General features: G+C 43.5%; 1 protein-coding gene and 1 pseudogene across 1 annotated transcript; both read left to right on the plus strand.

Annotated features, from left to right (window-relative positions):
• Window positions 1-6,284: 6,284 nt before the first annotated feature.
• On the plus strand, window positions 6,285-6,721 carry LOC134759953 (epididymal secretory protein E3-alpha-like; annotated as a pseudogene).
• An 11,126-nt stretch (window positions 6,722-17,847) lies between these two features.
• Window positions 17,848-20,617, plus strand: LOC134759954 (epididymal secretory protein E3-alpha). The gene is made up of 2 exons (XM_063715317.1): window positions 17,848-17,953; window positions 19,793-20,617. The coding sequence occupies exon 2, from the start codon at window positions 19,819-19,821 to the stop codon at window positions 20,260-20,262; it is 444 nt and encodes a 147-aa protein (XP_063571387.1). The 5' UTR covers window positions 17,848-17,953; window positions 19,793-19,818; the 3' UTR covers window positions 20,263-20,617.
• Window positions 20,618-23,327: the final 2,710 nt, after the last annotated feature.

The raw sequence follows: 23,327 nt of genomic DNA on the forward strand, positions 1-23,327 counted from the left end.
CTTATTGGGTTTCTCTCAGAAGCTCTTCTATAGGTCTATCTTTCCAGTTCTCTATCTTTTGTAATTTCTTGTTAATATCTGGCCAACTCTTAGTGACGAAATGAAGTTCTAAACATTCCCTGCCCAAGAGTGTCATCTGATTCTAGGCCAGCGTATTTTCTCATTTGCTCTTTAAGCCTTTCTAAAAATTCTATTGGTCCCTCATCTTTTCTCTGTTTTATATTAAAGGCCTTGGTAAGATTATGGGCACAGGGCAGTGATTCTCGAATTCCTTTTATTACCATCTCCCTAAGGTCTTTCATATTTCCTCAATGGGCTGTATTGTTGTTATCCCATTAAGGAACCTAGGCTGGGAATTTTGTTCAGTCGCTGGGACATTCTGACTGGGAGGGTGTTCATGTTCCCAAATGGTCATGGCGGCCCTGTGTATCATGCTCCTTTTTTCTCCTGAGAATAAGATGCCTAAGATAGACATTAACTGAGCCCAAGTATATAACTGGGGTCCTAAAACTGATTAATTTGATCTGTCACTCCATAAGGGTCATCTAAGAGTGGTTTAAGCTCCTTTTTTAGGTTTAGGGAAGAGTCTGGGGTGGCAGCTGGTTGGGGGAGAGGAAGGTACTTTAGTCCAAATAAAACAGCCCTGTTTTTTTCATTTTCTTGTGTTGGGTCCTTCCATTACCCTTCCAATATTCTAACATTAGGCCTAGGGGACTACCACAGGGGATATTATCATGATCATGATCTTTCCTATCTTTTGTCTTACTTGCTGTATTTGCCATCCTGGAGAAAGTGTTTTTCCCTGAGTCTGCAGGGCTCAATCTCTCTTACCAGAGATTTCTCACAACCTAGCGAGTCTGTGGGGCTCAATCTCTCCTATTAGAGCGGGTCGGTATAAACCCCACGATGGGCAAGCCACCTTTAAGCTGTATGAGGTCGATGCAGAACCAGATCTGGACTCTGCACTCACTCTGCACTCAATTGTGTATCTCAGCCACACACTTTCAACCTCCAGGATGTCCCGACCACCAAGGAAATACTTCACTGCCCCTGCAGCATTTCTTACCTTGATGTGTCCCAACCAAGAAATACTTCACCACCCCCACGGCTTTTTTTATCTTGGTCACCACCACCAAGGAAATACTTCACCGCCCCCGCAGCTTTTCTTATCTTGGTCTGTGCACAGAGTTACCTGTTTGCCGTGGTATTTATTTGTAGGCCTTTTCTTCCCGCTTTGCTGAGAGTCCGGGTTTATTCTGCACGCCGGGTGGGTCTCGAATCCTTACCCCTGGCCGCCGCACTGAGGCAGCGGGACGCGTCTCCTCACGAGAGGTGATCAGAGAGACTTTTCCCCAGAGGAGAATGGGATCCCGGGCGGGCCCCCAAATTTGTTGGAAGTAAATGCTCGGTGACACAGGTTGAAAATAGCACTCAGACAAGTTTTCACAGCAAACCGATTTACTTCTATAGAAGGGGGCATCTCACGGATGGAGCAATGGTGAGAGCACACTGGGCAAGGGAGGGGAAGAGGAAGAGGAAGGGGAAGGGGAAGGGGGAGGGGGTCTTATTTCTAACCCCGCAGCTACTCCCTACTGCTGTGTCTTTCCCCTATTGGCTAGGGTTGGACCTCACAGTCTAAGCTAATTCCGACTGGCTATTTTAAAGAGAGCGAGGGTACCAGCCGGCGTGGCGGGGTGACGAGTTTCAGAGGGAAGGACAGTTACAGAACAGGTGACTAAGGATGCCTAAGGACAGAACAGGTGATAGAGGCTAGGAGGGGGTTGTTTACTGAAACTAGAGGCAAGGAGGTGTAAAGAACGAGGATGTTAAACTTTAAGATGGAGAACAAAGAACATGGAAGCTGAACATACTGACATATTGGTTCTTTGAAGAGGACCTCAGAGCTCATTGTACTTAACAATTTTTCTCCCTCTTGAATTTTAAAGGAAGTTAACAGGCTAAACTTTGAAGAGGAATTTACTGTATCCTACAAAACTCAGGTTCAGCTGCTCACCACTTGAAAGCAAAACTCAAGACACAAGGGTTGGTGGAAGGAAAAGCAGGTTTATTCAAGAGATGGCAACCTGAGGAGGTGGTGGACTAGTGCCTCAAAGACTATGTCAAATGTTTAGGGTAGCCAAAGGGATTTTAAAGGAAAAGGAGGCATGGAAACTATGAGCAGGAGTGGTGCAGGATGCAGGGCTGTATGTCTCATTCTGATGACTGTCTTCAGTAATGAACCACCTGGAGGTCTGGCTGGCATCACCATGACTGCAGCCAGGTTATGGATTAACTACTCAGTGATTTTTCTGAGAAGGAGGACTCTACAATCTCAATTTCATACTTGGTTTATTTCAAGATTGCCCCCTGGATCTCTTAAGCAAGTATATGGTTAAATATTGAACAAAGCAAACGGTGAGGCTATTCATCTTTGAAGCAGGCTATTTCGGCTTAAGTAGGAGTATCTTGTTTTTCATAATAAGCCCCTTTGACCATGCCTGAGATTATGCTAATGAGGTAACTTAAGGCGGGGCCCCTACATGACCTCAGGAGGGGGCTGGCCACAGAAAGACCAGGGATTAGAAGGTTGACACTTTCAGCCAACCTACTGACATTCAGAAAGGGGGCAGGTACTGGAGATCAAGCTCCATAAAAACTCTCAGACATACAACCTGAGGAGCTTCCAGATTGCTGAATACATAGAGGCGTTGGGATTGTGGCATGCCCGGAGGCCAAAGAAGCTCCACACCTTTCCCCTCCCATACCTAGCCCTATGCACCCTTTCTGGCTGTTCATGAGTTGTGCTCATGATAATAAACTGATAAATGTAAATAAGGTGATTTGCTGGGTTCTATGAGCCATTGTAGCAAATTATCAAATCTAAGGAAGGCGTGGTTGGAAGCTCCAATTTATAGCTGGTTGGTCAGAAGTACTGGAGGCCCAGACTTGCCAGTGGCATCTAAAGTAGGCGGCATCTTACGGGACTGAGCTCTTAACTTGTGAGATCTAACGCTAACTCCAAGTGGAAAAGTCAGAATTGGGTTAAATTTTAGGGCACCAAGCTAATGTTTGGAGAGTTGGAGAATTGCTGGATGTGGAAAAAACCCGTGCATCTGGTGTCAGAAGCGTTGTGTGAGAATAGAGTAACAGAGTGTGTTTTCCTAGAGTAATTAAAAGAAGTAATCCTTGCTGGACACATTATTTCACTTGTGGTGGAATTTATTTTCTATTCCTGTCTCTATACCCTCTGCCCATATTCTATTGACACATTTATCCCCCAGTTGTGTCCCAGACACCATCACTTTTCCTTTTCAAAGTCACTCCTTTCACTCTTACTTTTAATTGTAACATAGTCAAGACTTGTACGTAGTGTCCTGATTGAATCCGAAAAGGACGTTTGAGCATTTTCACTGGGTTCTTCACTATAACCACTGACCTGAACTCAGAGTCTGAGTAGGGTAAGAACTGCTCTGCTGAGGACCCTCGGGGGATGACCAGGAGCACTGGAAGGAGGTTGATTGAACTTTTATTTTTATTTATTTATTAGTATTTTTTTTCTTTTTTTTTTTTTAGACGGAGTTTTGCCCTTGTTGCCCAGGCTGGAGTGCAGTGGCACAATCTCGGCTCACTGCAACCTCCACCTCCCAGGTTCAAGCAATTCTCCTGCCTCAGCCTCCCAAGTAGCTGGGATTACAGGCGCACACCACCACGCCCAACTAATTTTGTATTTTTAGTAGAGATGGGGTTTCATCATGTCGGTCAGGCTGGTCTCAAACTCCTGACCTCAAGTGATCCACCCACCTTGGCCTCCCAAGTGCTGGGATTACAGGCGTGAGCCACCACGCCTGGCCTAGTATTAATTTTTTGAGATGGAGTCTTGCTTTGTCACCCAGGCTGGAGTGCAGTGGCACTATCTTGGCTCACTACAACCTTCGCCTCCCGAGTTCAAGTGACTCTCTTGCCTCAGCCTCCTGAGTAGCTGGGGTTACAGGCACACACCACCATGCCAGGCTAATTTTTTTGTATTTTTAGTAGAGACGGGGTTTTGCTATCTTGGCCAAGCTGGTCTCGAACTCCTGACCTCAAGTGATCCACCTGCCTCAGCCTCCCAAAGTGAAGGGATTACAGGTGTGAGCCCCCAGCCTGATTGAGCTTTTAGATAGCAAATAATGGAGGATCCAAATCACGGAAAACTAAGGCCTGAATTCCAGTCAGCCTCATTCCCACCAATACAAGCTTTTCCCTGCCCCTCCCTTCCTTCACCCCCAGTCACCTCAACCACAATGCATTAAAGCTGCTTGCATCCTATCTCCTATCCTGTGTAGGTCTTTATCACCAGGACAGGGTTCCACAGACAGGAAGTACCGACCCTTTGTTCTGTGTCTGATATGGGCATTTGACATCGTTAGAAGTGCTCTCACATACATGCATCTCATTAGACTCTCACAGGTCTGTAGGGAGCTGTTATTAGGCCCTACATCGGTGAAGACACCGAAGCTCAGAGCTGTGAATCAGGTTAGAGGTTCAGTAGGGCCAGGAACACTCCTCATGGCAAATGAGGACAGAGAGCTGGTTTAAAGAGGTAACTTTTTCAAACAACCATACATCCTAGGCTGTGACCACAGTAGCTCGGGTAGGGACTCTTTTAGTCTTTTTGCCTAATTGATTACAGCTATATATCTAAACTGGTGTCCTTTTATGATGGCATCGTCAATAAGCAGCTCTGACAAATGAAGATCATTTGTCATAGTGATAATTAGGGGAATGGCCCCTGAGAAGGAATACGGGTAGTTAGGAGTAATCATATGTTCCACCCAGGCTTTGGGAGAAGTGTTATAAGGACGTCAAGATATTGGAGAAGCATCATTTTGTAGAGTCAGTGTAATTGTAGCCTGGGCTGTGATTTTAGAGAATCAAAGCCTTCCTGCCTAAGAACCACTTGCCTAGTAGTCACTCGTCTTCTACACTCCTCTAAAATGTGACAGCCCTGCTCTTTTTGCCTGCTGTCATCCACATAAGATGTAACTTTCTTCTCTTTGCCGTCTGCCATGATTGTGAGACCTCCCCAGCCAGATGGAACCGAAATGGAGTCTCTGGAGCCGCCCAGCAGCAGCCTCATTACTCAGAAGATGCTGAGGAAGACCCAGACAGGAAGAAAGGAAGAAAAAGCATCCTGACTGGTACATTAGCAAAGGCACAGCCCTGGAGAGCAAGGAGAGGGGCAGGGCAGGCAACAGTGCCCATGGCATGCATCTGCAGCTTGTGAGCAATGCATGAAAACAGGAATCAAAAAACAGCATTGCCTTCAGCATCCATGTGTTTATGGCTCTCATGGGGGACATGATAGAGGAGGATGGATCAGCACCAGCTCTGCAGGCTGCCTAACCTGGAAGTCAGTCTCTGCCTTTAGATCTGCTCACTTTTTTTGGGAACGGAGATATCCACGGATCCCTTGTCCTACAACCTCAATTAATGTCTTTGCAACAGCCATCTGTTAAATTCAAGAAGGCCCTGGAACAACTTAATTGGAAAAGTTTCCCTCTTATCCCTTGAAAAACCAGAGAAAAGTAATGTCACACAAATGTTCAACTTCTGATTTCTACAACTTCAGATACCAGAGTTTATCTGTTGCCATGACAACTAAGAGCTTTATAAATGTTTTCTAGCCTCTGCTTGCTGTTTTCTGGAACTTATCTACATTTCAGTATTTGCTTAATAATTTTGAGCTGACACTAATAACATAATTGTGTCTGGATTGTGTATGTGTTGTGTGTTCGCGGAGTGGGTATAACTGATGTCTTTGTTTTTCAATATGAGCAATTTTTAATAAACTTTAATATTTAATGTGCAAAAAACAGTTACAGCCCTTTCCACTTCGCAGACAAAAAGCTTAAAATGCCATTTTCTATTGCACGCATGACTTCCTGAGAGTTGATCTGGTGAAAAGAAGCCAGCTGGAGGGTGATGGGGTGATTCTACCCACTGCGGATTGGGTGGATGACAGAGTAGACAGGAGATGTTTGAAATTCTCAAAATGAATTTTATCTATTTTTTTCCAACTTTGTGTTTGGCTCACATAAGATGAAGCATATTTTTAGTTCTTAGAAACTTTATTCTCTTACGAGAATTATCTTCTAATCAGGGAACCAAATAGTAAAATTGTGCTGAGTGCTTGCATTGGCAGGAAACACAACTTTAAGATAAAGGTCAGCTCTCTGGACACTGTCTACATGATGCTTTTCTTTCTTTTCCCTGTGGACACACAGGTGTCCCTGGTGACTGAAATGGCATCCTCTCTGAAGATCTGGGGCAGTCCCTTGGCCCTGCTTTGCATTCTTTGCAGGCTACTTGTACACAGCAAGGACATTTCCTGGAGAGAATTCATGACCCTGTGCTATTTAGATCCAAGCTGAGATTTTGAAGAGTACAAATGTGATGTCCTCATGAGAGAAAAAGAATCTCTGAAACACAAGAGCTCTCATATGTCCATCTATAGCTTATGGCACAAAATGGAGTGTAGATGCATTATTGAAATGAGAATAACCGATATAGAAATGCCTATGTATGGGCCCAGGGTGCCCTCAAAGTACTCAAGTGTCAGTGGGAGAAGTACAACAATAGCTACACAGAGATCTTCAACTACATTGAATTCCACTGTGGCAAGGATGGGTATGTTGATAGCATAGGAGACCTGAGGATGGTGGAGCCTATCAGCAACTAGAAGGTCTATGAACATCCTCAGGGGTTGGTATTCAGTGCTTCCCCTACCTCCATCAATAGCCCCGACACTCCCCACTTGCACTTATGCGTCAGTGTTTTCCAAAACTTAGAATTATGAATCGCATGATTTCTTGATACCATAACTTGCCTGTGTTGTTTCTCTGCCTGGAATACACTTTTGTCTTCATTTACCTAATGTACTCCTACATGTTTGTCAAGATTCAGCTCGTAATGCATCTGATCTTTACTGACCAAGATTTTTCCTGATATTCACTCTAAACCTACCCAAGGTGGATGATCTTCCTTTCCCTAAATAAATTGTATTATCCCAATATGTGTGACATTCTACATATGATGTGTGTAAAGTAAGTATCATGTAATTGGTATGGGTGTGTGAGATCTAGGCTATGTTTGCCTATGACTTATGCTGTGCAAGGAGTTTAGGGTGTATTTTATGTGGCTGTGTCTGTGCATGTGATATGTTTGTGTATATCATGAGGATGTAAATGATTATAGGCTAAGCTGGAGACAAACTGTGATGTAGACACTGATTGTGTTGACAATTTGATATAATCAAAAAGGTCATAATCCAGTTTTAATGATTTTATTAAAGTGAAAAGACGGGAATGGCCACTCTGTGACACACAGACTCCAGAGAAAGTTAAGTTTTTGCTTATGTAGGAAAAAGACAAAGAAATTAAAAAGGATTACAATATTTTCTATACCAGGCTGGTTCAAGAGTTACAACAAATTAATTAGTTACAGATTTATCCCCAACCCCACGACTTGTTTTCATTTATTCATAGCTGTGCTTCATTTCTGTTCCAATTTTAAAAGAGTGTATTTAACATCCTATCTCAAGACAATGTGATAGCAATGAAGTCTTTACATAAAAAACAGAAGAGGTGAGTTCATCCATGATGAAGATCAGCCATGGAGTGGGAATGAGTCTTCCCTGACCCGCTTCAGTCATTTTACATTTCACACAACAATGCAGGTAAGAAAGGGTCTTAATCTCTAATCAGAGAAACCAAGGTATACCTGCCTTGGTTACAGCTGCCTAATATGTGACTCAGGCCCCATCATCACATTTTTTTTTTCTTTGAGACAGAGTCTCACTCTGTCACCCAGGCTGGAGTGCAGTGGCCAGATCTTGGCTCACTGCAACCTCCGCCTCCGGGTTTCAAGCAATTCTCCTGCCACAGCTTCCCGAGTAGCTGGAATTACAGGAGAGCATCACCATGCCCAGCTAATTTTTGTATTTTTAGTGGAGACTGGGTTTCACCATGTTGACCAGGCTGGTCTCGGACTCCCGACCTCAGGTGACTTTCCCGCCTTGGCCTCCCAAAGTGCTAGGATCACAGGCCAAGCCACCACGCTCGGCCCATCATCACATTTTAAGGTTCAAAATAATATAGAGTTCCAACAGCTTAGATTTTGAGTGAACTGCTTTCACGGTGGTAACATGCTTAGTTCCACTCAGATTCTTGGGTAAAGGCAGAACTGACTGGGTATAAAACACGTGGCACGCTTCCTGGCTTATGGTAGTCGCTCAGCAAAAATTCTTTCCTTTCTCATATTACTCTTTGGTTTTCTACTTCAATTTTGACTTTGACAAACAAACATAACAAGTGCCCATCAACCATTTCTGTCCCTGACTCTAGAGATGGGGATTTCTTTTATTTTTTTATTTATTTATTTTTTTGAGACAGAGTCTCACTCTGTCACCCATGCTGGAGTGCAGTGGCATGATTTCAGCTCACTGTAATCTCCACCTGCTGGGTTCAAGTGATTCTCCTGCTTCAGCCTCTGGGATTATAGGCGTGAGCCACCATGGTGAGCCACCATGCCTGGCTAATTTTTTGTATTTTTAGTAGAGACAGGGTTTCGCCGTGTTGCCGAGGCTGATCTCAAACTCCTGAGCTCAGGGAATCCGCCTGCCTTGGCCTCCCAAAGTGCTAGGATTATAGGCGTGAGCCACCAGGCCTGGCCTAGAGATGCGGATTTCTTTCTTTTCTTTTCTTTTCTTTTCTTTTTTTTTTTTTGAGACAGAGTTTAGCCCTTGTTGCCCAGGCTGGAGTGCAATGGCACAATCTTGGCTCACTGCAACCTCTGCCTCCTGGGTTCAAGCGATTCTCCTACCTTAGCCTCCGAGTAACTCAGGATTGCAGGTGCGCACCACCATGCCCCACTAATTTTTTTGTATTTTTAGTAGAGATGGGATTTCGCCATGTTTGCCAGGCTGGTCTCGAACTCCTGACCTCAAGTGATAGTGATCTGCCCGCCTCGCCTTCCCAAAGTCCTGGGGTTACAGGTGTGAGCCACCACACCCAGCCCAAAACTGGTGGAGGTGCCAGAGAGTGAACTGGGGACCTCGTACATGCCAAGGATTTCTAATGCAAAACTACAGTAGGCTGTCATCTGCATGTAAGCTATACACACGCGGGATGAGAAAGAACACCTCCTCTATCAACCACACACTCACAGATATCTCTACTAGACTCAATTCCTTAAGAATGTTTCTAAGAAGTTCAATGCATGTTGGATGGGCTAAGGCATTACATTTCCTAAGGATGACACATCAAGTAGAAGATATTAACACAAATGATTTTATCTGATAATAATCATGTTCGCTTGGCAGAAACATAGGGTGGAGGAGGTTGGAGGACTTTAAAATACAATGATCCTCAACAATGGACTTAAGACCTAAATTTTGTTCATGGAATAAATGAGAAACGAAATAGGAGAAAGAAATGTTGGATTCACAGGCAGGTAGGACTATGTGAAATTCTGTTTGCTAATTGTAGGAGAGAGATACAAAGTAAGAAATGCTTGCTTCATATAATTTTGCCTAGGTCCAGTATGGGGAGGAAAAGTGCTAAACATTAAAGTACCTTGTGTTCTTCAGCCTCCTGCAATGTTGAATGGCTCTGGCCTTGAAAAAATTAGAGAAAAGACCAAAGTATCAACATTATTTATGAGGTGACTGCACACTTTTTTAGAACTCTGGCCTCAATGAGGAGTCAGTGTATCTAGATTGGTCATCATGTACCAAAGGCAGTTCCTCAACTTTGCAATTTTCGAGTGCACCTGGGGAAGAGCAGACACCTGGGGATGACAATCTCTACGAACCAAACTCAGAAGAGACTAGTATCAAACCAGTAGCAAGGCCAGGCGTAGTGGCTCACGCCTGTAATCCTAGCACTTTGGGAGGCCGAGGCAGGCGGATCACAAGGTCAAGAGATTGAGAGCATGCTGGCCAACATGGTGAAACCTCATCTCTACAAAAATACAAAAATTAGCCGGGCATGGCGACATGTGTCTGTAGTCCCAGCTACTCGGGAGGCTGAGGCAGAATAATCGCTTGAACTTGGGAGGCAGAGATTGCAGTGAGCCGAGATTGTGCCATTGCACTCCAGCCTGGTGACAGAGTGAGACCCTGTCTCAAAAAAAAAAAACAAAAACAAAACAAAACAGTAGCTCCTCCTCAATGGTCAATTTACATATGGGGAAAAATACCAATTATTTTTCTCATTTGATAAATGCTCTTCAAAATATAGTGTAAGAGAGGAACCTTTTATGACGTTAGCTGGGGCCCCTATAGGAAAAGTCAGATTAACAAAAGAAAAACAAACAGAATGTGGTAACATGTGTATCTCATGTATACATGAGAGAAACTCAGTAACTCAAAGAGGTGGCTAGAATGCCATCTTCAGCTATTTAGATGGCTAAATGGCATCTTCAGTTAAAGCAAAGGAAAATGCACATGGGGAGCAAGTCATAGGGAGATGACCAGGAAAAGTATAGTAAATGAGGGAAAGTTTGGTCATACAGATTTAAGTCAGTATCTTCTCCACTGAGAAGGGTCTCTTGTGATTTAGAGTCACCTTTCTCTATCTGGCACAGAGAAGGAGACATCCATCAGAATGGAGGTTTCCCTTATGAATGCACATTACCCTTACAAAAGGCCAATGCATACTCTTATTTTCAGAGCTTGTCTTGTGTATACTGTTTCTCAAAATAAGCAGTCCAAAATAATCTATACGTTACAGAGCATACCTTGTGGTGGCATATTCTGATCTCCTATAGTAGATTCTCACAAATTTCTCATGTAAGTAGCTCTTTAAAAGTTGCTTTTACTAAAGGGTAAGCAGATGGTAATTCAAAACAGTATAGGAGGAAAGTGCATTTAAGGGCAATTAGCATATTAGGTTTGTATATTAGTGGAATGTGAAGCTGATACAGAAATGAATGAATATGCAGCTACCCAAATCAGGGATAAATATCAGAGCTTTAGAAGCTCTAGCTTTCCTGATATCCATCCCTTATTTGGATAGCTGCATATTAATTTCCTTAGGGACCTATCTTCCTCTTTTGTGGACCTTATAGGTGAGGCTGTCCACTAAGGCTTGCAGTCCCTTCTACTAAGCCAAGCAATTGTCATGAGATCCAAGCTAGGCTAACTGGACCTTCTTTTGTAGGACATAAATATATGGCACCCTAAAATATGCCCCAGATACAAAGTCCCGTCAGTTAGTATTTGTGTTGCTCTGCATCCTCACCAGCTTTGGTGATGTCAGTTTGTATTGCATTTCAGCCATTCTAATAGATGTGTAGTATTATTACATCTATTGTGTTAATTTGCAGTTCTCTAATGATAATGATGCACTAAAAGGATTAACAGCTCATCAAAGTAGGAAGAATTACAGTTACACATTAATCATTGCATGCTGGTCCACTTTGAGCAGCTTCCCTGCAGCTGCTAACTGACCAAGAGTCACGTAGCATGCTGACCACCTGCTTCCGCATTGTTCCTATAGGTAGAAACTCACAAACAAGAATCATGGGTCTTTTTTGCTCAATAATTGCTTCAGGCATTTCAGATTCTGAACTCTAGTGGAAAGGCTGACACCAACCAGTCTGAAGACCCCCACCATGCAACTGGCTCAGAAGAATGCACCTTTGGCATCTCCCTGTCCCAAGACTGCACTCCTCACTTCTCAAGAATCAAAAATCCCTACACTTCAACTGCTGTCCAGATCCCTCACAAACCCTACCCTAAACCTCTTGGAGAGGTGGATTTGACTTTTCCTCCCATCTCCTTGTCTGACTGTCATAAAAATATTACACTATTTCTCTGCTGCTATCACCATTATCTCAGTAAGTTGACTTGCTGGGCATAAGGCAAGGAATCTATTATGGTTAAAGTTTAGTGGAGAGCTAGCCTGGAGGCTCCTCATGGGCATTTGTCCATGGTTCAATGCTCTCTTGCTGCTGTGGCAAACCTGGAGATTCACCAAAGTATCTGGAGTCTTTCTTGCCAGTATGGCACTGCCAACTTTCAGCTCAGGCTCACTTGCAGGGGAGAAATGGTTTCCAGAACGGGAAAACATCTCTGGTAAGTGTTCCAACATCCTCTTTTCCTTTTCCTGATCTGGTGGCCTTCTTAGAGGTCTTGTCACCTCTTTGGAGGTCCTGTTGTTTCTCCTTCACAAAGGGCCCTGCTCAAGGACATTTTTACCAATTGGAAGGAGCACATAGGGCACTGTACAGTGGAACTATTCCTGGGCTCTTTGGGTTTCAGTTCTGAAATCTGTTTTTTTGTTTTGTTTTATTTGTTTGTTTGTTTGTTTTAAACAGAGTATCGCTCTGTCACTGAGGCTGGAATGCAGTGGTACAATCTCGGCTGACTGCTGTTGGCTCTCCCTCCTTCACCTGGTAAAGGAGCTATGGCCAGGCCACTGGCACTTGACCAAGAGGTCAGGAATGGCGAGATGTTTAAAGAAAGTGGAAAGAAATCCCTTATGGACAGTGTTTTGTGTTGCTTTGGCAATATAAGCTGATACAGAAAAATGTAAAGTTATAGTACAGGAGAATGTTACTAAGCCTGTACTGTTGGAATCATAGGAAAGGGACCTATCAAGGAATTAACAGAAAATAATTAAAATCAAAGGGATGATGACACTTTGCTAGTTCAATTAAATGAGCTCTCCCTCCTTCACCTGGTGAAGGAGCTATGGCCAGGCCACCGGCACTTGACCAAGAGGCCAGGAATGATGAGATGCAGGAATGGCCTCCTCTTCTCACACCTGTCAGAGGACCTAATTTGGCCAGGGAACTACTTTAGCTCCAGCAGGACGATTTTCTCTTCAATAATTACCTACAGGGGGTGATGGCGCTGACACAGGGCAACCCATGGGGCTCATTTGGGTACACTCTCCATTCTCTATTTCTGATTTATTAAATTTGAAAAATAGTATTGCTACCTATTGAGATGATCCAAAGCCAATGGAAAATTTGTTCTCTTCTATATTGTTTTCTTCTATATCCTATATCCCATAATCCTACCTGGACCAAGGTTCAAACCTGGACTCTGAAAGGGCATGCCAAAGCAGATGAGCCTTAAGAAAGTTCAGGAAGTAAGGCATAAGCCCAATGAAAGCCTTTCAAGTTTTCTGGAATACATTTTGAAGTGTTCAAGGAATACACTGATATTGGTCCAAAGGCCTCAGAAAATTTAAAGATGATAAACATGACATTTATTAGCCAGAGTGTCCCCGACATCCAGTGAAATTTGTGACAAGTTGAAGGGGCACTGGACATATCTTTGTCTCAAATGGTAGAAACAAGGGTGTTCACCAGCACAGACCTGGTCTGAAACAAACAGAACTATAAAACACGTAGCAGCAAGCCACCTTGCTAGCAGCTGCTTAAGGAACCCTCGGACCATGGCGCGAACCCACCACAGGAGCCCCACATAAGTTAGGACCCCCTTGGACCCAGGCTTCCTATAATTAGGAACACCCTACTTATTGAAATGCATGTGCCAACTACAGACAGGAAGGCCATTGGAAAAAAGACTGACCAAACCACAAAGGGGCCAATAATGGGAAAATCAACTTCCAATTCACCAAATGCCTGAAATATCTGAGGGATCTGGGGCTGAGAACTTCTGTAACAAGGATCAAAAATGATGGGGCCCGAGGGCAGCCTCTGACCCAGCTAGTACCCTCCATATTTCCCACGTGGAGCCCTGGGACATTATGATGCTGAGAAATCAACTTTTAGCCTTTCTAGTAGATACCAGTGCCACCTACTCAGTATTAAACACACACTTGTTCAAATTGTCTTCTGAAACTATGAAAGTGAAGGCAGTTTTAGAGGAGACCCTAAAAGAACCACTCCTGCAACCCCTAGATTTCCAACTATAACAGACCTGCCTAAAGCATCGCTTCTTATATATGCCTGAATACCTTATCCATTTCTTGGGACAACATCTCTTGACTGAACTGAATGCAAAAGTTACCTTTTCCCCAGGATGGGTGAATATTACAGTGTCCCCAGATCAAGCCTGTATCTTGCAAGCTGCATTGTTGCAGCAACAGGCTCAGAATCTCTCTCTCATCCCTGAAGAATTCCTACAAGAAGTGGGTACTGATGCCTGGGCAGATGGGAAACCAGAGAGTGCTAAGTCTGCAGTCCCAGTCCCAGTCAAAGTATATGAGGGAACCACACTGCTGAGTCTTAAACAATACCACCTGAGAGAAGAGGTATGAGGAGGTATTCAGTTTTTGTTGTCTGATTTCCTCCAGTCTTTGTACTCAATAGATCTTGCTGGTCCTCGTGTAAGAAATCTTATCTGGACTTCTCTCAACTGACTAAAGCAGAGCATTGTGAAAATACAGCTGCCACTATCTCTCTCCAAGGGAATCCTCGTGTAACCACGATAGGTGTGTGGCCTGATGCCTACATTCATCTTCTCATCTGTGTCTCAAGGAGTATGGAGTTAGGGGTTTTGGGGGTTTTTTTAGTTTCTGTTTTGTTTGTTTTGTTTTGTTTTTGAGAGACAGGGTCTCACTCAGCCACCCAGGCTGGTGCTATCATAGCTCACTCCAGCCTTAAACTTCTAAGCTCAAGCAATCTTCCTGCCTCCGTTTCCCAAGTAGCTGAGGTTACAGGCACGTGCTACCACTACTGGCCTTAAAAATTTTTCTTTTTTTTTTTTTTTGGTAGAGTCAGGTTATCATTATGTTGTCCAGGCTGGTTTTGAACTCCTGGCCTCAAGTGATCCTCCCACCTCAGCCTCCCAAGTAGGTGGGACTACAGGCATGTGCCACCACACCCAACTAATTGTTTTAATTTTCTGTAGGGATAGGGTTTCTCCCTCAGTTGCACAGGCTTGTCTCAAACTCGTGAGCTCAAGTGGTCCTCCCACTTTGACCTTCTAAAGTATTGGGATTACAGGTGTGAGCCACTATGCCCAGCCCCTACATTTCAATATGGGTGAGTGAAAACAGAGATGTAATTTTCTGCACTGCACTACTGCATTGATCCTATGAATTCCATCCATGGAGCCCTTGGAAGCCCGTGGATCACAGATTAAGACACCTATAGACATTGTCATCCCCTGAATGAGGAACCTAAGTCACTTTTATGGTTTTGTGAAACAGTAGTTCACAAACATTTAAGAATTGAATAGTGGCTAACAAAAGAAATATTGGCTTGGTGCAGTGGCTCATGCCTTTAATCCCAGCACTTTGAGAGGCCAAGGTGGGTGGATCACCTGAGGTCAGGAGTTTGGGACCAGTCTGGCCAACATGGCGAAACCCTGTTTCTACTAAAAATACAAAATTACCCGGATGTGTTGGTGGGCGCCTGTAATCCCAGCTACGCAGGAGGCTGAGGCAAGAGAATCACTTGAACCCAGGAGGCAGAGGTTCCAGTGACCTGAGATCATGCCTGGGCGATGAGTAAAACTCCATTCCAAAAATAATAATAATAATAATAATAAAAGGACATATCAAGGAATTAACAGAAAATAATTAAAATCAAAGACAATAAAGGATGAACATAATTTTCAAGTGATTTAAAATTTATATTTAAAGGGGAATACCTCCTTAAAAACCGAAATCAAAAGTCACTGCCCAAGGAGCTTCTGTTACAGAAGCTGGTAGACAATTCTAGGAAGTAGACCCATTAAGTGGTTTCCAGAAACACTGGTTGGGTTACCTTCCTGGGCTGCATTGGTAGTGGCTAATTTCTGTAAATATAACAAAATACTTTTCCCCAGTTTAGTTTAGATTTCTTCCTAATTGGCTTTATATCCAAAAAGCTTTAGGACTTTGGGCTTAGCTCATAGGAGAGTTCATGGATATATGCTTGGAGTCCATGATATTTTTTTTCCATATTAAAAGTGGAATATCAAGTATTTTGAGAAACACTGGCTCATACATTGGCTCAGGTGGCTTCTCTCTCCCACCTCTCTCTACATTCATTGAGTCACATTGAATTTAAGTCTTCAATAGACAATGCACATTTGTTGGAAAGAGCTCTGGATGTGTGGGCACATGACAAACAACTGATTTTCCCTCAGAATTGCCTCTCAAATTATCCAAATTCAGAGGCCCAGAATTGTTCCCATTTTGCTCTCCCCTGTCCCCCAAAGACCTAGAGAGTAGAAGGATGCACAGAACCTGCTCTAAGACTATCTCCCATCCATCCAGTCTATCAGCACATGATTTCCTATTACTCAAGGACTGCTTCACAGGAGCGGGGGTTTGAAGATAAGTTCTGGATATAAACTGAACCTGCTGTCATTCCAACAATAAGGTGGCCCAAGTGAGAAAATCAACTAAAGTGGTTTGGCTAGGAGCAGCCTTTGGAGGTGTTGTTAGAAAAGATTTGCAAGAGCCTTACTTTATTCATAAATCGTAACTTTGACGAGTGTTGATGAACCAGTATTGGTCACATTTGCCAATTTGTGGGGAGTTGGCATGGAAAAGATGGTGGAAAATTCAGGCTGTGATGTTAAAAGTAACCATTGAACACTTGCACAAACTCAGTTGAAGAAGCTGTAGTCTTGTCAGTTTGAGCTGAGTTCAGGACTGAATCTTGAGGTCCTGAAAAACAACTTAGCCAGCATGTTACGTATAGTAGCAAAGATGTTACATATAGTAGCATAGTAGAAACTGTGGCTAGGCTATGTGACATTTTAATAGTAAGCAGTACAGTGTCACCAAACAGCTAAAGGTTATAATTAAAAAACTGAGTAGAGAAATTTCAGATACTGGCTACCTAATCATTCATAGCTATTTGGCCACTGTTTTCACTAGATATTCTTTCACCTCTCAATGAAGGTCTCACAATTCACAATATTAAAAGTGATTTTCTGTCCTGACCAAGTGGCTAGTGCCTGTAATCCCAGCACTTTCAGAGGCTGATGTGTTGAGGCTTAGCTAGGCTCAGGAGTTCAAGAACAACGTGGCCAACATGGTGAAACCCTGTCTCTACAAAAATTAATACAAAAAACTAGCCAGGCGTGGTATTGCATGCCTATAGTCCCAGCTACTCAAGAGGCTGAGGTGGGAAGATTGCTTGAGCCTGGCAGGTTGAGACTGCAGGGAGCAGTGTTTGTGCGACTGCACTCCAGCCTGGCCGACAGAGCAAGACCCTGTCAAAAAAAAAAAAAAAAAAAAAAAAGGCAAAAGGCCGGGCACGGTGACTCACACCTGTAATCCCAGCACTTTGGGAGGCTGAGGCAGGCAGATCACGAGGTCAGGAGATCGAGACCATCCTGGCTAACACGGTGAAACCCCGTCTCTACTAAAAATACAAAAAATTAGCTGGGCGTGGTGACGGGCGCCTATAGTCCCAGCTACTCAGGAAGCTGAGGCAAGAGAATGGCGTGAACCCGGGAGGCGGAGCTTGCAGTGAGCCGAGATCTCGCCACTGCACTCCAGCCTGGGCGACAGAGCGAGACTCCGTCTCAAAAAAAAAACAAGGTGGCTTTCTTCAGTGAAGTTCCCATGTAACATAGCATAACCTTCCAGGGACTTCCCCAGAAGTTTGTTAGAATTGAGAGCAGAGCTAAGTCTCTGGTTGTCTCCTGATAGCACCAGATAACCCCTTTCTGGGGTCACCTAGGGTCTAGCAATTATTTTGTGCCCAGGGCTCAGCCTTTGATGTTTGTAGCCTTTGCTCGAGGCTACTGTTTGAGTGAACCCAAGTGTTCCAGATGAAACGATACAGGAACAAGTTCACATAATAAGGCTGTTCCCCATCACCACCTCCGCTACCAATCGGCTGGAGCGCTGCAGCTCCCCCTGCTATTCCTTTCTCCACTGCTGCAGATTTCCAGGGCTCTGAGAAAAGGAGGAGGACGCAGACTCTGCTCTTCAGATCCACACGCTGATCCCCACTACAATCAGTGACCTGAATTCGGAGTCCCAGTAGGGTAAGAAGGGCTCTGCTGAGGTTGCTCAGGAGACAGCCAGGAGCACTGTAAGGAGACTGATTGAACTTTTAGATAGTAGACAGTGGAGAAGGATCCAAATCATGGAAAACAAAGGCGTGAATTCTGGTCAGCCTCAGTCCCACTGATACAGGCTTTTCCCTGCCCCTCCCTTCCTTCACCGCCAGTCCTCCTAAGCACAATGCATTAAAGCTGCTTGCATCCTACTCTTCTATGCTGTGTAGGCCTTTATCACCAGGACAGGCTTCCACAGATGGGGAACCCTGTGTCTGATGTGAGCATTTGACATCGTTAGAAGTGCTCTCACATGCTTGCATCTCATTAGACTCTCACAGGTCTGTAGGGAGCTGTGATTAGGCCTATCTGAGGACACCGATACTCAGAGCTATGAATCAGGCTAGAGGTTCAGTAGGGCCAGGAATACTCCTCATGGCAACTGAAGACAGAGAGCTGGTAAAGAGATAACTTTTTCAAACGACCATACATCCTATGCTGTGACCACAGTAGCTCTGCGGGGGACTGTTTTAGTTTTGGTGCCTGATTGATTACAGCAACAGTTCTAAACTGATGTCCTTTTATGATGGCATTGTCAATAAGCTCTAACAAATGAAGATCATTTGTAATAGCAATAATTAGGGAAATGGCCTCTGAGAAGGGATGTGGGTAGTTAATAATGATCACATGTTTCACCCAGACTTTGGGGAAAGTGTTATAAGGAAGTCAAGGTTGGAAAAACATCATTTTTCAGAGAAGTACAATTTCAGCCTGGGCTGTGGTTTCCAGAATCAATGCCTTCTGCCCAGGAACCACCTCCCAAGTAGTTACTCGTCTTCTACATTCCCTTAAAATGCAACAATCTTTTCCACTTTGCAGACAATACGCTTAAAATGTCATTTTTCTATTGGACACATGATCTCCTGAGAGTTTATTTGGTAAAAGAGAGCTAGACAGTGATTGGCTCCTCAAATTGGGTAGAAGACAGGGTAGACAGGAGATATTTGAAATTCTCAAAAGGTACTTTATCTATATTTTCCAAATTTGTTTTTGGCTCTCACAGGCTAAAGCATATTTTTAGTTCTTAGAAATTGTATTTTTTTTTGTTTTTTTTTTTTGGAGATGGAGTTTTGCTCTTGTCACCCAGGCTGGAGTGCAGAAGCGTGATCTCGGCTCACCGCAACCTCCGCCTCCTAGGTTCAAGCGATTCTCCTGCCTCAGCCTCTCGAGTAGCTAGGTCTACAGCCACCACGTCCAGCTACTTTTTGTTTTTGTTTTTTTTTTTTTTGAGACGGAGTCACCCAAGCTGGAAGCTCTGCCTCCCGGGGTCACGCCATTCTCCTGCCTCAGCCTCCCGAGTAGCTGGGACTACAGGCACCCGCCACCATGCCCGGCTAGCTTTTTTTGTATTTTTAGTAGAGACGGGGTTTCACCATGTTAGTCAGGATGGTCTCGGTTTCCTGACCTTGTGATCCGCCCGCCTCGGCCTCCCAAAGTACTGGGATTACAGGCGTGAGCCACCACGCCCAGCCTACTTTTTGTATTTTTAGTAGAGATGGGGTTTCACCATGTTGGCCACGGTGTTTCTCGAACTCCTGACCTCAGGTGATACACCTGCCTTGGCCTCCCAAACTGCTGAGATTATGGGTATAAGCCACTGTGCCCAGCCCAGAAACTGTATTCTTTAATGAGAAGCATCATCTTCTAATAGGGAACCAAATAGGAATATAGTGCCCAAGTGCCTGCTTGGCAGGGAAAGGAATTTTAAGGTGGAGCTCAGCATTCTGAATATTGTCTGGATAATGCTTTTCTTTCTCTTCCCTGTAGACACGCAGGTGGCCCTGGTGACTGAGATGACATCCTCTCTAAAGATTTGGGGCATACTCTTGGCCCTGCTTTGCATCCTTTGCAGGCTGTGTGTATATAGTAACAACGTTTACTGGAGAGAATTCATAAAACTTCATTACTTAAGTCCAAGTCGAGAATTCAAAGAGTACAAATGTGATGTCCTCATGAGAGAAAAAGAGGCTCTGAAAGGCAAGAGCTCTCATGTGTTCATCTATAGCTTATGGTTCAAAATTCAGCGTGCATGCATCAATGAGAAGGGGAGCGACCGATATAGAAATGCATATGTATGGGCCCCAGGTGCCCTCAAAGTACTCGAGTGTCACTGGGAGAAGTACAACAATAGGTACACAGAGAGCAGAAGCTTCAGCTACATTGAATTCCATTGTGGCATAGATGGATATGTTGATAACATAGAAGACCTGAGGATTATAGAACCTATCAGCAATTAGAAAGTCTATGCATATCCTCAGATATTGGTAGAGTATTCAGTGCTTCCAAAGTGGTGGGCCCTGCCTCCATCAATAGCCCCTGCCACTCCCCACTTACATTTATTTGTCAGTGTTTTCCAACTATTTAGAGTTTATGTACCTCATGATTTCTTGATACCAAATCTTTGTGTGGTTTCTGTATCTGTAATACAATTTTGTCCTAATTTGCCTAATTTACACCCACATTTTTTCCAAGATTCAGCTCATATGGCATCTGTCCTTGACTAACCTAAGATTTTTCCTGATATTGACTCTTTATACCTATCCAAGCTGAACGACCCTCCTTTTCTTAAATAAAATATATTATTCTAATGTATGTGACACTTATATATGTTATATGTGCAGAGTATGTATCGTGTGATTGGTATGGGTATGGGAGATCTAGGCTATTTTTGCCTATGGCTGTGCAAGGAGTTTAGTGTGCACTTTATGTGTCTGTGTCTAATGTATGTGATATGTTTATGTATATCATGTGGATATAAATGATTATGTGCTAAACTGGAGACAAGTAGTGATGTAAGCACTCACCATGGTATCAATTTGAAATAATCAAAAGGGTCAAAATCCAGTTTTAAAGAGTGGGCTGGGAACTGTGACTCATGCCCGTAATTTCAGCACTTTGGGAGGCTGAGACAGGTGGATCACCTGAGGTCAGGAGTTCGAGACCAGCCTGGCCAACATGGTAAGGCCCTGTCTGTACTAAAAGTACAAAAATTTGCCAGGCTTGGTGGTGCATACCTGTAGTTCTAACTATGGGAGGCTGAGGCAGGAGAATCTCTTGAACCTGGGAGGCAGAGGTTGCAGTGAGCCGAGATCACGCCACTGCACTCCAGCCTGGAAGACAGAGCAAGACTCCGTCTCCATCTCAAAAAAAAAAAAAAAAAAAAAGAGTTTACTAAAGTGAAAGGCTGGGAATGGACATTCTGTGGCACATAGATTCCAGAGAAATGGGGTCAGTACTCCAAAGTTAAAAGTTAAGTTTTTTTTTATGTAGGAAAAAGAGAAAGAAGTGAGAAAGGATTACATTTTCTATACCAGACTGGTTCAACAGTTACAACAAATTAATTGGTTACAGTTTTGTCCCCCCACCATATGACTTGTTCTGTTTATAGTTGTTTTTCAATTCTCTCCAACTCTAAAGAGTGTATTTAACATTCCATCTTAAGACAGTGTGAAAGCCTGGAGGCCGAGATGGTTGGATTGCTTGAGCTCAGGAGTTTGAGACCAGCCTGGGCAACATGGTGAAACCCTGTCTCTACAAAAGAAAAACAAAAATTAGCCAGGCATGGCGGCATGTGCCTATAGTCCCAGATACTGAGGAGGCTGAGGAGGGAGGATGGCTTTAGCCCAGAAGGCAGAGGTTGCAGTGAGCCGAGATTATGCCACTGCACTCCAGCCTGGGTGACAAAGCCAGACCCTGTGGTGAAAACAAACAAACAAAAACAAAACAACAACAACAAAACAAAAAGACAATGTGAAAGTGATGAAGTCTTTGCATGAGAAAGGGAAGAGGGGAGTTAATCCATAATGAACATCAGCAGTTGAGAGGGGATGAGTCTTCCCTGGACCCCTTCACAAATGCAGGTAAGAAAGAGGCTTAATCTCTAATCAGAGAAGGCAAGATACACTTGCCTTAGTTACAGCTGCCTGGTACATGACTGAAGCACCATAATCACATTCCTTTAAGGTTCCAAATAATTTAGAGTTCCAACAACTTAGATTTGAAATTGTAGATTTTAACAGTGTGACACGCTTAGTTCCACTCAGATTTCTGGGTATAGGCAGAGCTGACTGGGTATAAAACACGTGGCATGGTTTCTGGCTTATAATAGGTACTCAGTGAAAATTGTTTCCTTTCCCATTCACCCACTGGTTTTGTACTTTAATTTTGATTATGACAAACAATCACTGTAAGAACCCATCAATTATCTGCTGTCCCTGACGCTAGGGATGGGAATTTCTCATACAAAAATAGAGTAGGCTGTCATCTGTATAAAAGCTATACACACCCAGGATGAAAAAGAACACCTCCTCCATCAACCACACACTTACAGATGTCTCTATTAGACTTAATTCCTTAAGAATGTTTCTAAGAAGGTCAATGCATGTTAAACAGGCTAAGGTATTACATTTCCTAAGGATGACACATCAAGTAGAAGACATTAGCACAAATGATTTTATCTGATAATAAACATGTTCGCCTCATAGAAACATAGGGCTCTGGCCTTGAAACAATCAAGGAAAAGACCAAAGTATCAACATTATTCATGAGGTGACTGCACACTTTTCCTAGAACTCTGGCCTCAATGAGTAGTCAGTGTATCTAGATTGGTCATCACGTACCAAAGGCAGTTCCTCAACTTTGCAATTTTTGAGTGCACCTGGGGAGGAGCAGACACCTGGGGATGACAATCTCCACAAACCAAACTCAGAAGAGACTAGTATCAAACGAGTAGCTCTTCATCAATGATCAATTTTACATATGGGGAAAAAATACTGTTTTTCTCATTTGATAAATGTTCTTCGAAATATAGTGTAGGAGAGGAAAAAAAATTTTCCTTCTACCTTTTTAAGATCTTAGCTGGGGCCCCATAAGAAAAGCCAGATTAACAGAGAAAAACAAACAGAAATGTAGTAACATGTTTATCTCATGTATACATGGGAGAAACTCAGAGAGTAACTCAAAGGGGTGGCTCGAACTTGGGCTTAAATGCCATCTTCAGCTAAAGCTAAGGAAAATGCCTGTGGGGAGCAAGTCACAGGGAAATGACCAGGAAAATTATAGTAAATGAGGGAAACGTTTGTCATGTAGATTTGAGTCAAGTACCTTCTCCACTGAGAAGGATCTCTTGTGATTTAGAGTCACCTTTCTCCTGGCACAGAGAAGGGGACATCTGTAAGCATGGAGGTTTCCCTTATGAAGGCACATTTTCCTTGCAAAAGGGTAATGTGTACTCTATTTTCAGAGCTTTCCTGTATATCCTGTTTCTCAAAATAAGCAGTTAAAAATAATCATTTTGCTACAG

Source organism: Pongo abelii, chromosome 15 (genome assembly GCF_028885655.2).
Source record: "Pongo abelii isolate AG06213 chromosome 15, NHGRI_mPonAbe1-v2.0_pri, whole genome shotgun sequence".
Lineage (NCBI taxonomy): Eukaryota > Metazoa > Chordata > Mammalia > Primates > Hominidae > Pongo > Pongo abelii.